The 15,334-nt window shown below is 45.6% G+C and overlaps 1 protein-coding gene across 1 annotated transcript in view; it reads left to right on the forward strand.

Moving 5' to 3' along the window:
- Positions 1 to 15,334, forward strand: part of para (sodium voltage-gated channel paralytic) — an 89,256-nt gene that overhangs the window by 46,073 nt on the left and 27,849 nt on the right. Inside the window, exons 7-11 of the mRNA XM_022830057.2 lie at positions 260 to 581; positions 1,596 to 2,000; positions 9,973 to 10,392; positions 10,761 to 10,863; positions 12,090 to 12,155. Coding sequence (XP_022685792.1) covers positions 260 to 581; positions 1,596 to 2,000; positions 9,973 to 10,392; positions 10,761 to 10,863; positions 12,090 to 12,155 — 1,316 coding nt within the window. The remainder of the gene's footprint in view (positions 1 to 259; positions 582 to 1,595; positions 2,001 to 9,972; positions 10,393 to 10,760; positions 10,864 to 12,089; positions 12,156 to 15,334) is intronic.

Consider the following 15,334-nt stretch of genomic DNA (forward strand, 5'->3'; position numbering starts at 1 on the left):
TGCAAACGATTGATGAACATATTGATCGGGTTAAGGAATGCAATGCTCATTCACTAACGCTACTGCCTGCAGATAACAGGCCTAAGCAAAGGCCTTCAGCTGGCCAGGAAATAAGGCCAGTGTCACAGAACAAATGAGGCACGTTATGCTGGAACAACTGAAAATGAACTCCTTTGTAAGTGATGATTTTTCGTTATTTCTTTTTTGGATCGCTCAATAATCTGACTAAATTCGAGTCGTTTGGTGTCTTCTCTTTTAGACAATGTTCCGCTGACTACATCTGCATGCAAGGGATAGGAGAAAACCCCAATTATGGCTTCACCAACTTCGACACCTTCGGCTGGGCCTTTCTATCGGCTTTCCGCCTAATGACCCAAGACTACTGGGAGTCTCTCTACCAGATGATACTTCGGTCTGCGGGGCCGTGGCACATGTGTTTCTTTGTCGTCATTATCTTTCTCGGATCATTCTATCTCGTCAATCTGATTCTCGCCATTGTCGCAATGTCATATGACGACTTGCAGAAGCGCGCCGAAGAAGAAGCCGAAGAGGATCGCCTATTGGAAGAGGCTATGCGATTGGTAAGTACTATTTCCTGCGGACAGTTTCGACAGTAGGTTTTCGCTAAAAAGTGCGTCAAAATATGGTTTAATCAGAGTACGCGATGTGTCATTAATAGAGCCTTTTGTAAATTAAATAGGTGGTATCTTGTTTTTGATTGATCATATTAGGGCCTGAAAATCGGAACTCCCTCGTAGAGAAAGAGGAGCTTCTGTTTAGTCATTGGCTAGCGTTAGTAACACATGAAGGTCTCTCTCTCTCAAATATTGTCATGTACCCTGCTAACACTTAAAGCAGCAGGAAAACAAAAAATTAATATTATTAGGCTTTTGAAGGAACGGCTATGCCTTCAAAGAGGCACAAATCGCCGCTGGGAAGCTACCATATTCCTGCCTTAACTATTAGTTTGCATCGAATTCTAGCCACACTAGCTCCCTGTTCTCAACCTGTCGCCACTGCGCTCCCAAAACGTTCCACGCAATTGACTCGTTCAACGAGGGAAATCAAACAGTTTTCTTTAATTAAACTGGACAATTCGTATGAAAATCAAACTGCATGAAGTGTGTCTTACTTAGAGCAACTGAATTTAGTAAAACTTCGAAATCGACCCAGGCGCCTGGGCAGATCCAATGGAACGACTGAAAGGCACAGAGATTTACTACAATTGGTAATAAGGTCGAAAAAAAAAAGAAACACTTGTTTCTTATGGTACTTTCGGTATCACCTACAAACGATCTGTGCAGATCCTTCCTCACAACACTGCCAGATGTTCATGACAGCAGATTTTTCTTTTTAATTTAAAGTAATGTTATAAAAATTGCCAATTCGATAGTTAGAATCAAATGTACATGCAAGTATGCTGTACATTTTATGCACGAAACAGCTGACCTCACCCTTCCACTAGTTTAGTTAGTAAAAAAAAATGTTTGTTGAGCAAACGTGTGCGTAATATGGAATTATATGACGAGTAAGAATGGGCAGCAGAACCACAGTTCAAATATTAGCTATGACGTTTGTGACTGATCGCCATCTAGGAGGAAGAAGCTCGTGAAGAAGCTCGAGCGGAGGCCGCTAACCGTGTAGCGGAGGCTAAACGGGAGGCGCGTGAAGTTCGGAAGGACGAGCGTGATGCGGCGCTGGCCAGAGAGATGCAAGCAGCTACAGCTGCTGCTGGTGGAGGTGCTGGCAAAAAGGGTGTTAATCAGGTACCCAACCAGGCGAATCACGGAGGACAGCTGGCCAAGAGTCCTTCGGAATATTCGATGCGTTCGCTGGACGCCGGCACCGGGCACCCCAGCGTACCGCCGGACGAGAGGGCCAGCCTTCGAAGCATCGATGGTGCTGATCTACTACAGCACACCGGACACGGCGGTCCACATTCACAACAACAGCAACAACTCTATTCACAAAGTCGGCATAACAACGGAAAGGTTCGCAAGGTTAGTTAATATTTCATTAGTGTTACAAGTAGCTAGCACTGGAAAGGCCTGTCCGCCATCAGACGGTGACGTGACGAAAGCTATAGCCCAACTAAGAACGATTGTCTGGAAGTACACTATCGATACTTCCCGTAAACATATCCATCTATCCATCAATCTTCAATATGGTCACTTATAAATAACATACGCGCACGGATGCACGCTCGATTATCCGTGCGGTACCTGCATTCGTAAGGTCGAAGCGTTCACAGTTGGTACGTGAGACCTCTCGAGCCTTCACGTATACCATTTACTCGTGTACAGCTGTTGCGCATTGCAGATGTTAGAAAAACGACTGTAACAGACCGTTGAGTTTGATACTGAACGTATCCACGCCATCCAATGATTTGGACCCTCACAAAAGCCAGCTTTGAGCCTAGTAACTGTAACAAATATACTGCCTGTACAAAAAAGTAGGATTTTTTAGCTCTTAAGGTGATTATGCAATAGATGCGTTAGGGAACGAGTTACAGCCACTCACATGAGCAGAACTGCTACACAAATTACAAACATCCCTAATTAATAATTGCATCTTACTAAATCTACAGTATTCCGTATACCGTCATGCATGACAGTCCTGTATTATATATCGTTTTGTATGGGCATGACAATGCTGCCTGCATGCAAATGAGCTCAACAAACGCTCGCTGTTTACCGCGCAATATAAATGTTAACAATGTCAGGAACTAACAGTCGTCGTATTGTACCTACATGCACCATTATCGTATTGTACTAACTGTTCATACTTGACTGTCGAGTTTGCCCTATATATGTACCTGTTTCTAGGCGGGCGCCCGTTTCAGCAGTGCGGCAGGACCTTGCACAGCCGCAATACAGACACAATATTTTCGGGTAAAAGCAATTTTGCCATAATTATTTTTATATGACGGTTGCGGCCATGTTCTAGATTTTTGCACGCCTACACCCCACTATGATTAAAGCAACATTATATAAGTATGCTGCCGTTAATGATGTTATCGAAAGACAAAATCTGACGCGTTGGCTGAACGAACACTGCACGAGCGCTTAACTATTCTGAACGGAAAGGCCGACCAAGATTTGAATTATATCGCAAAAAAAATTAATGGAGACGTACTAGAGTCGCTGATCAGGTGTCAACTAAACGGTGTGATATATGGCTGCTGTGGCCTAGAAGAAAGAAGAGTCAAACGATAGTCGTGATCATATCATCGTCAGTCGTGTGGTCATAGTGAAAGATTCCACTCGAACTCAAAAGCGTCCACTGGACATAGCTTACATTGACCAGTCGTTCAAGGTGCAGTGTATCTACTGACTAGTAGCATTCAACTATTATATGTGGTATGCATCAACTAATTTCAGTAATTTGAATTAGGCCTTAAAGATCACTCTAGACGTGTGAAGAACGTCGCGTTGACCCTAAACATCGGCGCCGAAGAAATTTATCGAAGGCATACGTGCCCATCTAACGGGTGACTGATATAAACGCAATATGGCCGAAACGGGGAGACAGAAAATAGATATACCTAATGACCTATACAATACAAGATGCATTCACCATAGTTCGATATACGTTGCTACCGTAGGCACGTTTATGGGGCGTTGCAAGTCTGCTTGTATCGCCACGAGTCAATATAACAACCTGAATTGACCTGTTAATTAAGAGAAATTAATAAATAATCGAAAAGTGGTTAACCATGTGACAGCACGTAAGCATCCTCCTTCTTTTTATTTTCTGATAAAATGTATGGTTCGTTTACGTGTGCGTTGTTTTCTGCTATCGTCACGCCCCCGTACGTTGATCAACTGGCCTGGATGAATCAGATGCTTTTGTTATATATAGTTTTTACACATGGGCTGACCGCATCAAATAAATCTCTTTGCTGGCCGCGTACTTCTTTCAGCATCGGCCACACAATTACGAGCGTTGACCACACAATGCTTCGAACAGCTTGTATCATCGTATCAGCTGTGTGGGGCATCGTGCGTAGCGGCAACGGTAGCTGGAAAGGACTGCTCTGTTGGATGGGCTGCCCCAGGGCCGCCGGTGTACTGTGGTGGCGCGCCTCAGGCAGATTATAAAAGCTGTTGTATGTGACTGGTCTACTAGCAATCATGGCGCTGCCGGTAATCGGATTCGGCGCGTTTTATCTGACAAACTTACATTACGAGCTAAACTGGGTGTAGGTTTAGTAAGTCGCGACCAAAACGGGGCAACCTGAGTTGGGGCGAGCAAGAGGACCTAGGCTCATTGGAGCGAAGGCCGAAAGAGACAGAGGGAGACGCCAATCGCTGATCGCAAGGGATAACCACGACCAATCTACTGAACACAGACTAAGAAGCCGCTAGCAATAGCCAGGACCTCTCTTTCAATGATTCTCCTTTTTGTCTTTTATTCAGCCCCTTGCCGCCCACCGTTTTTCTCTCCCCTTTCCTTTTCTTGTTCCGGCTTTATACGCCAGCCGAGCTGCTGTCACTGCTATGAACATGCAAGCGCTATGGCGCTGGCGTGCTCTGAACATGGCTGCTGTTATTTAGAGTGGTTTGCTGCATTACGCTCTACTCGCTGACCTACCTATTTGAGGCCAGTTGACTGGCTTCCTGCCTACCTGCGCAGAGGTAGCACCTCAGGCAAGACAACATAATGGCTCGCTTGCTGACTGGTTGGCAGACAAGCAGGAAAACATAACACGGCTTAGCAGCAATAGCAGGCATCGAAGCCGACCGGCCGCTCCGTTCCAATTCGACAGCCAACGTTAGTAGCAGCAGCAGCCGTGGCTTCTGTGAAGGAGTAGGGAGGCAAGAAGTGAAGCCTTGACTGGGGCCGCTCCAGTACACATAAAGCCACCTCCTTGCCTTCCCTCCTGCCTTTGCTCCTATGTTCCGTGCAAGTAATGTTACGATCCCTTGCGGCCTCAATGCTAACCTAACGCTAGCTGATACCTGAGCATGGGGCTGCGCGGGTTGGGGTCGGCAGTCAGCCATGATCCTCATTTACAATGCATTGCCGAGGACACCGCCTCAGCTACTACCACTGACAGCCATTGGGGACGACCTTTTGAAACCGCATCGTGCTCGCAGGCACCCCTATTCAAAGCTTCTGTTACGGCCGTCGCTACTATTTCTGCCATTGGCAACCGGCGCGTTCACCAGTCAAGCAAATGTAGAGTTCTGCTTTGGCCTATCCCAAAGGGCTATCAGCTTGGAGGAGGGGACACGGGTAAAGGGGAGGAGCTTCTGGGGTGAAAGTGGCAGGAGACGAACAAAAAGGGCCTTAGACAGAAACGACACGGTGGACAGGCCGACGGCCAATTGGTCACTTCAACTGCGCTAGTTCGCGTCATGCGGTGGCTTCTGCGTTACCACCACGGAATTTTCAAGCGAAGAGCCAAGAATCACCGATCGTGCATTGCCAATGACTTACACTCCAAGAGAGAAAAAGGAGACGGTGAATAGAGAAGAACAAGGTGTCGAACTAGACCGGGTTGTTTGGAGCTTAATAGCCGACTGGAGCAGACAAAGGTTCGACACGCAGCAGGAACAAGGTTCTCACTAGAGCGTCTCTAGCTAGAACCTTCTCATCTGCCTGTTGTCACGCCACGCATAACGCTTCTTGCTACTACTGCAAAGGATGTTTCTATCAACGCCAACGGCGGTGCCATCGTTGTTCCTTCTACTACTGGTAGTACTACAACTCTTCCTATTACAACCCCGACTTGAAGCGGTAGCATGTGGTAAGCATAAGGTTTCGATGGCTGTAACAGCGGCCGGCGGCGAAGTCTGCACTGGCGCCTTTGTTCGTTTGTCGTTCGATAAATCGTTCACCGTACAACACTCGAACTCTCCGCTCACCACCCAAAAGCACCTTTTCCTTGAGAAGGTCCAGCTTAGTCCAATGCTACTCCTATACACAACCCCTTTTCTTCGTACGCTCGTTCAAAAGTTATCCATTGGACAATTTGGTTGGCTAGCTCACTGACTTGAAACCTAAAAAGTTCCACGCAGAAAACGCCAATGGCAGCGCAGATGACAGAAAATGCAGTATGGAGCTTCTGTGGCTGCTACGTCGGTATTACAGCGATGTGTTACGGATAAAACTGCTGTTGTTGTTGTCAACAATATCGAAGCAGTCCTTCGTGCTCGGTGTGCCTCTCCTGCACAAGAAATTCGCTTATTATTTACAAAATATATGTTCCAGACTAGGTTGCTTGCAGCAGAACTAGATGAAGACCGAAGGCTCTATCCGGTCAGTTCATATCGGTTGATCCGCCTAGCTGGTCGCTTGCAAGCGATCCAGGCAACAGGCAGAAGCGTAAGCTGTCCGCTGCTGATGCTGACCGCAGAATATTTCGTGGCGTCGGCGAGCACGGAACCACAACTGGAGCCAACGGAGCTCAGATAAAGGGAACCGACAAAACGACCAGTTCCACTATAGCAGCAGCAAACAACTTTCGGGCTGCGGTAGCAATCTCCCTAACTTGTTAATTCCAAGAGTTGTACCAACACTCTCCTTCTGTCCACAAAGTTAGTCCCGAATCTAGTAGCCCAGGTCCCCTTTGAAACGCCTTTCCTTTGTGAAAGCGGTAGTTTCTTCGGTCTGATCATAGGAATTACCAGAGAGGGGCGTCACCGGAAGTGACGTTGGCCAATTCCTTTCATTTCCGATTCGAGTGAAGCGAAGCTTGCGAGCCCGGGCTCCTGGCGCACCGGTCGATTTCCGTTTTGATGAGCCACAATTTGGCCGGGACCTGTAACGCTGCTGCTGGCGCTGCGTTCTTAAAACCAGTACCTCCACCGCCGGTACTGTTGACCACCATCAATGCCATTGCTACAAGGCCGAGTCGAAAAGAAAACCTTTTGCGAAACGAGTCCTGTTTCGTCTCGCCCGTTCTGTTTTAGCGGTCAGCGGTGGTGTTTTCTTATAGCGAAGCAGAAGCGATTGGGGGATGAGCAGCCAAACGAGGCATCATCCCGCCTCGGTTAGTTAGCTTAACAGCCGCATTGAGGAGCTTAAAAAAACCATGTCGGCCAAGTGCGTCCGATGATAACAGATTTCACAGTGTCGTTTACTATCAGCAACAGGAGCGGCATAGGGGATGATCATGCGACCATAGAAGGTGATGAGCCTTCAATAACAAAATGCGCGAGTAATAATAAATAATCGCCCAATAAATAGGCGAGCGTATTCAGATGACAAGAAAACTGACAATTCATTGGTGTATACTATAGATTTTGCCTAACGACACAGAGATGATCAAAGCACATATTTGATATTATAGCAAGATTGTAAGACACTGAATAAGGCTAAAACGTATCTGTATCTTGAATTGAAGACATCGTCACCGGTATGGTAGCTTAATCTGATGTCTGTTTGTATGTCTATAATCATCGATAAATGGACCGATTGGTTACGGTCGTCGCGATGAAAGACTCTGATTTCAATGCTACCTTGTATTCTACTATTTTTGCAAAATAAGATATTTTAACAAATACTTACTTACAGCCATGCTCAGCGATGCTGAGTGTCGTACCACAAAAGTAGTCATTCAAATCAAAAAAACTTTCGAATCTCTTAAAGCGGGCGAATCTCTTAAAAAAGAAAAAAAAAGCGAGGGCTTAGCGCCCCTTGGCATCTACCATTAGAGAGTTTTTACCCGTTGTCTTTCACCTGCCGGCATCCAACATCATCTCATTTTGTTCTACTTAAAACTAAAGAAAGTGCTATTTTTTTTGGACCATGGCTTCCAACGAAGCCAACAAAGAGATGTAGCCTATTCATTAAAGAGAATGATTGTTTATGAGAACTGGGCGAAGAGCAATGCAAATTGCTATCGATCTTCCCTTCGGATCCATAGTTAAAGTTTATCTATAAACAATACTGAAAGAAAAAGTACCAAGTGTACAAGTAGAAAATATACACACGTTGGCAAGACCTCTATGGAGCGTAGTATCCCTGAGGTGACAAATATCTACGTAAAATTCGTCTTCGACCGTTCTTCCGACGACGTGGACGAAAGGAAAGCGCTCGGCTAATATAGCAAACTTCTCGCATCGTCTTAAGGACTTTGAGTAGTTCTTATTATTTATCCACACTTGTACTAGTTCTGTACGGAAGATATCGTTCACGCACACAGCATAGTACGTGCATATACATGGCGTTAAAAGGAGCTGGGTGCAGAGAGATGTGATCTAAAAAGAGAGTAAAAATAACTGCTTTCTATTTATAGACGTTAGATAGCGTGTATGGGCAGTTAGTTATTAAACTGCTCTCATTTCAGCGCGTCGATTTGTCGGCGCCGTTCTCCCACTTCAGTTCACCGCTTGGTCACTGAGTATTGTCGCTTAGACCGCGCGTATCTGCCAGCTACAGACTATGTTGCAACTATAGTAGCAACGGAACAACACAGCACGAAACGTTTGCTTTTGAATGGAGTGAACCGCTGACTAGGCGAACTAGGACAAAGCCCCAGCATGCCCCGTTTTAAAGGATGAGGGCGGTGGGGTAGGGCACGGTCGTCGTGGAACTCAGGTTCTAAATACAATACAGGTGGAGGCAAGCTGTGCTTTCGCATCCACGCAAGTACACACGATATAGTTGAGACGGGTAAACGTATGCGACATAGGCGCACACAGGCCAGTACGTAGGCAGGCGGTCACATGCCAGCGTCCACTCCCCTCACCACTCTCCATACGGCCCCCACTGCTGCCGCTACAATTCAGTTTGAGTTCAGATTCTAGTCGCCGCTGCCGCGTCTATCGGGCTGGCGCTGCTCTTGCGCGCTGCTTTACGAATCGGCAAGTGTTACTTCGCTTCCTTTCCTACGTTTGCTGGCGGTCCTTCACGAGTGATTTCGACTCTATATCACCAAACCCCACGAACCTTTTACTTCATCGGCGCCGGCGACGACCACAGTACTAAAAATTATAAAATACAAACATAGAGTTTGCCACAAGCTTAACTGAGTCCACCCTAGTGCCTGCAGCCTACGTTGATCCTCTACGGTGGTCGGAGAACAAGTACATTCGTATGAGGAGAAGACGGCTCTCCTGCCATCCATTTATTGGGCACAATGGCGCAGCCATCCAGGGCTTTCGCAGCTGGTACTTTCGCTTCGCTCTGTTAGCGGCTGCTGGTACCAGCTACTGTTCGATATGGAAAGGGGCAGCTTCAGGGGCGAACCAATAGACTGGCTCGTTGCCGTCAATGCTGCTAGCCTTCGCTAGCGACCGGTTAATAATAACAACTAAACGATCACTGCCATCATCGTCAGTTTTCTAGCAGTTTATACGTCTACCGCTTTCTGATGGGTTTAACTTAACGAAGACAAGACGTAAATCAATATCGACAAAATTGCTACCGTATTGGACTGTACTCTAGGCATACACCGCCAACCCGATGGATAACCCCCCAAAGACAACCAACCTCAACTAATCCCAAAAGCGATCAACAACGAAACACATTTGAAAAAGTTAGCTCTAGCTGTATTACTTAGAGACAACAACGAGAATCAGTAAGAAGAAAAGCAAATCATTAGGTACAGGCCTTGCGCAGAAACGTGCAAGGTCTCTGCCGGAGAAGCTTAGCAGACTGACTGTGGAAGATTGATTTAAGAATTAAAGCTTCCTACATGCCTAAGGATCCTATCAATGTATCTAATTCAATGAATGACTTCAATTTTGGTAAATTAAGGAAGGGCAAATATCGTAATATTCGCAATAAATTAAATATATGTATATGTGTGTGTGTAGGAATGTCGTCCGTCTTTGAAGACACTTTGAAAAGCCACCAAATAGAGTAAATGCCATAGCCTACCTCTGTCGGTTCAACCGCGTAAACAGCGTAATTAAAAGTCGTTACTTCTGCATGTAATTTTTACATCATTGTATTGCAACGGTGGTCTGATATCTGTCTAACCACGGACTGGTGCAATTGTCATGTGCTACTTCGTAACAGGCGAGTTTGTCTCTGCCTGGTTCACCATTCAATATCCGGCGGGGCTCGCGTTCAAGTGGCCAATGGCGACCTAGCGGTCATCCAGCGAACGGTGGTGGAGGTGCCGCTGGTCGCCGTCCAGGGGGTGGCGGTGGACAGCCCTGCTATGGAGGGGCAAAACCATTACTACTGCAGACATACGTAGACGCTCAGGAACACCTCCCGTTCGCCGACGACTCGGCCGCGGTCACCCCAATGTCGGAAGACAACGGGGCCATCATTATTCCTCTCTACTCCAATTTGCAGCACTCTCGCAGAAGCAGCTACACATCACATTCGTCGCGATTGTCGTACACCTCGCACGGGGAAGTCTACTGCTTAACGAAGGAGTCGCAGTTGAGATCGAGATCACGCAATCTACAGAATTACTTCTATGATCAGGTAAAATAAGTAGCCAGTACATACTTTCACGCTTCACTATGTGTACTTTGTATTTTTTAGGCTTAATGTGAAGATTATATAGATGTTTTTTTGAAATCTTGTCCTGAGTTAAAGTGCCTGCTCATATAGTCTCATCAAGTGCTTTGTATCACTTGGCAGTTTGTGTTTTTTTTTTTGGCTGTTTTCCAATTGTTTTTGTACGAGCTTATAGTGCATTACCATTACTTAACCGTATAGAAACGTACAAATAATATAATAGCTTTACGACATTATTAAACTAATAGTAATAGTAATATCTTAGTATTTACTTAGTAATCTACTGGGACAATGGTATTATCGCTATGTTTGTCTATCAATATTTTTTATAGGAGACGCGGCTGGATTCTGAAGACTACATTCTATCTAAAATTAAACAGGTTAACAAACCATATATGGAGCCGTCGACTCGGCATCCTATGGTCGATATGAGAGGTAAGTGATCTTTGTATATAACTAGTCGTCTCGACGAGGTCTGTAGATCACACGCTTTTGAGGCGTGTTGCTTATTACTTTTTCATGGCATAGTCATGCTCGCCAAGTCGAAAACGTGTAGTACGCCGTGAGCGAGCCGTACGCACGACCTATGTACGCAAGCAGATTTCCTAGCTAAAAAATAGTTGTAGAAATGAATACGCCATCGGTCGATTCCTATCGGACGAGGCTATTTTCTTAAATCGTGCCAACATACCTGTGTGGACTTCGTAAATCGCTCTCGGTAAAACGAGCTTCTCGTCATACGTGCCATTTTGTGGTGGCAAGAGATAGTGGCGCACTCACAAATTAAAACTTGTATTCAACAAAAGCCACCCCACATTCTGTTATCATTATCGCCTGCACTGCTTCCATTTCATAGAGATGGAGCGCGTCTTAGCCAGTCTGTAACTTTATTTGACCGGCGGTTAAAGTCAGGTACATTTCTACCTTGCCGACTGCCTCTCTGTAGTATTCCCAGAGCCTCGAACAGTGCAGGCTCTACTCTTGCCGCCTTTCCCAAACCTTTGGAACCTTGTATTTCTCGTCCTTTATTTCTCCTTGTCAGCACATCAGCTGTGTGGGTATCAACTCATTGACCTTTCTGACAGTACAAAATACAGGCCAAAAATGACTAACTAAATCTGGCCATCTGCCGGTGGTGGTGCTGCTGCCGCCAGATTCAGTTAATAATAACAATGCTGACAGTTAGTACTATGAAAAACTTTGAGCATCTACATCCGACGCTGTTGTTAAATATAGCTTGGGGCGTCTGGTCCCTCGCGGAGGAAGATGCGTGTACGCCCGGTTTTCAACCTAAGCGACCCTAAATTTTGAAGCAAGCAGACCGCTTATCACTGCGTTATTTTTACATTGTTATTAAGAAATGGTTCAAAGCAAACTGGAAATAGAAATAATGCCAATAGTAGAAGCACACTTGTACTCATCGCCGCGATAGCGATAGGTTTTCGATCGACATATCTAACCAAGTGATTTATACATTTCATTTTTTGTCCTTGTCTTCCATTGTTTCGCTCGATTATCGTGGCCGTTGCTGGGATGGCTGTTAACTCGGTCCTCATTGCCGTCCATTGTATCTGCGTGCATTTCGACGTGGGGTTCCATCTTCTTCGTTACGCTGTGTATATGCATGCATACATATTTTCGTTCTGCTGCTTGTATTTCAGACGTGATGGTCCTCAACGATATCATCGAGCAGGCAGCTGGCCGCCAAAGCAAGGCCAGCGAGAGAGGTATTTAGCCTGAAGTAGTATAGTGAGCGCGACATGCCTAGGTTGTAGCGGTGATCCCCTCATTCTCTCCCCGTTGCGTTATGCATAAGCCTTTTGACCTGGACTGAATTGACCGGACTGGGTACAGCGGATGATATTGGCAGTTGTTAATGTTATTATAGCTATTGTTTCCCCATCGTGCCATCATTATGCCACGACTATTAATATCGCCACTGTTTTCTTGTATTAGCTATTGATTTTTTTTCTTTTTTTCCTAGTCATTTCAATAAAATCGTCGACAAAGCTGCACACGGCTCGCGCATTATGTCGACCTAGATCGACTAGGGCGTAATGGCTAGTTTAGAAAAATAAACTTAAGATTAGTAACAATTTATTCAACATTTGTTGATGCTATTGTGGTTATCACCATGAATCGAGTCGTGTGCGGTAAGTTGATGAAGCTGGTCACGAGTAACTATGGCGATGCTGATGAGGTCAATGCGGCAATGATTAGCCATTAGAACGCTGCCGTAGTTGCAGAAATAGGGTGCAAGCGAGAGGTAAGGTACTCAATATTGACCGGTGTAACGACGATAATGCTAACTAAGCGATTGAATTGACGATTGATACTACGGAATGGCTGCGTAATGGGTACTACGATTTCTGCTACGAAATAGTAAATAGCGACACCGGTGGAGATTATGCATAGACGAATTTCCTTTTTTGATTCATGCTTAATTCAGTCATTTTTAGTTAAGGAAAGAAAAAAACGAGCGAGAGAGAGAGACCACTGTCACCATTAACACAGTCGCCCATACACACGCTTCTGGATATTTTATTCGATTGTGATTGGTATGATATTACAACGTTGTAGCGTATATATACATATATACGACACAAACGTGCATGCACGATGCGGTCTGTTAGACACGGCGTGCGCCCATATATACCGCAAAAAAAAGCGTTTCCATTCGTTTAAGATGCGCTGGATCTGCGCTGGTTGAAGCAAATGTCCGAGTCGATTGGGGGTTCAAGTGAAGACTTGCATAGGTGTTACCCATTGGCCAAGAGAGTTGCTGAGGGTCAATGCGTTGCTATGCATATTGCAGAGGCGTGAAACGTAGACGATTGCTGTTACCGGATATACGCGATCGATGCTGAATAACGACTCACCGGTATCTGTTGTCACGTTTAAAAACAATCGTTCGAAGACACGACGAACGGCGACTAACTATTCCCCTTAACTCAGCGGCTGAATTTAGCTAAAGCTCCGTTTAAAAAAGAGCTACATGCCCTTCACTATCTATGCGTTCAAAACTTCTGTATTCAATTAGAGCAACGGATTCTTTACAGTCTTCCGCGCGGCGGGCCGTTGTCGTAGGCGTTCTGCTCGTCTTCTTGTTACCTCGCAATCGTCTTCGTTTAATCGCCGGAGCAACAGCGCGACGCCACACCTCACCTATAACAATTGAACTGTTTAAACCGTGTCGATTGGACCGAAACCCTTTGATCTGAATTAGTTTATTGGTTCAGTTAAGAAAACTGTAATTTCTAATTAGTTTCTTCGCTACCACCAACGGAATCGGCAAAGGGATCGCCACGACTACATAATATAAGATTGTGCGTGCTCCCCACTGGCTGCCCGTTTCTCGGTACCGTCTTCTGCAACCGTCATTGTTTCTCCGTTATTTCTGCTCGATTCTGTAAAGCCGACAGTGGTGGAATAAAAGGGGCAGCGTGTTCGCCGCATGTCTAACCGACGGCCGTGGCATCGTTGACCTGTCCCCTGTGCCCCTCTATCGCCGTCCGCTTCCACTTCCCACGAGACAACCATGGTTCCACGCATGCTCTCAGTCAGTTGCTTACTAGTACTATGGTTTAAATGGAGCAAGCGATGTTACGCGTGATACGCCCTCCGTCCACTCGTCAAAACCGCTAAGACTATCCGTTGTCCAAAGATTTGCGGTCCTCGTATGCACTGGCCTCCAAAGCCACCGATCTACCGCGCCATAATTATGGTCCTTCACAAAGTGGCACTTGTGAGTGTGCCTGTATTAATAATCCCTGGTTACCATTTATTCGGTAGAACTGCCCATTCCTCACGAACATCGTATCTAAACTTCAACGAAACAGCAACAGCAGTAATAGCAGTGTTCACATCGCACCAACACGGTGGCATTAGAGGTCTAGATATGACCTTTTGTATACGATTAATTTAATTGCATTACGGAAAGTACTAAATGAGAAAAATGACGAGTAATAATTAAGATTAGTCAGTGTCACAGCGGCGTACTTAAGTACTCGTTACTACAACTTGCGAAAGAAAGCAAAAGGCAGGTAGAGCTACATTAAGCTCTCGTGTTCATTCTCTAGACTTTTGACATATGTAAATCTGCACTTGGGCGTGCCCCAAGGTCGTCTCCTGCCGTGTTGACGAAGTCACAACTGTTGCAGATAAACACCCTGCCGGACCCTTTTCTGTCTCCATAGAAAGACTAAGATGCGCTGCCGAATAAGAGCTAGCATCCCTATATATCAACACGTTACAACTTACGTCCAGCCGTAACACGTCGACGTCCAGATCGCTCCGAATCGGCCACATTCAGCTCAATTGAGCGTTTGCAAAATTAGAATAATAACGATAACAATAACACGGATAGTGCGTGTAAGGCCATTACCATTCAGTCAAAAGATGTCCTCTAAACTTCTGTTGGTTATTCAAATGAAGATCCCCAAAACGGCTAGATTTCGCTGTGGAACTGTTGATATCGCCATCACCAGATAAGGGTCACGAAACGGTCCTATTTTACTTTGCCCAATGCTTGAGACAAGCTCAGTCAGAAACGGAGCAAGCACAATAGTTCTTGTTCAGATAGCGAAAAACGTTATTTGCAGAACACATTTCAGTTAGATTCTTCGGTCAAAGCCTTAATCCCTATCAAAAAGCGTTTCCATAGTGGCAATATATAGCTATATTGCCATACGAGGTCCGGGTTGCTTCGTCCACTAGTGCTCGTCTAGCCTGACCTAGGCTGCTGGCGTCAGCTCTTTAAGTGGATACTGCTGTACGGGCCTTAGGGGAATGAAGCTGATTAACTTTGAAGCCGGACGAGACTCTATTCTTTGGTTGCGTCGCAAGCTTGCACCAGATTTGCACCATTTGGCATAGTTAATAGGAAACGAACCACAAACCACACACA

The sequence above is a fragment of the Varroa jacobsoni genome, unplaced genomic scaffold (assembly GCF_002532875.2).
Source record: "Varroa jacobsoni isolate VJ856 unplaced genomic scaffold, vjacob_1.0 scaffold_253, whole genome shotgun sequence".
Classification (NCBI taxonomy): domain Eukaryota; kingdom Metazoa; phylum Arthropoda; class Arachnida; order Mesostigmata; family Varroidae; genus Varroa; species Varroa jacobsoni.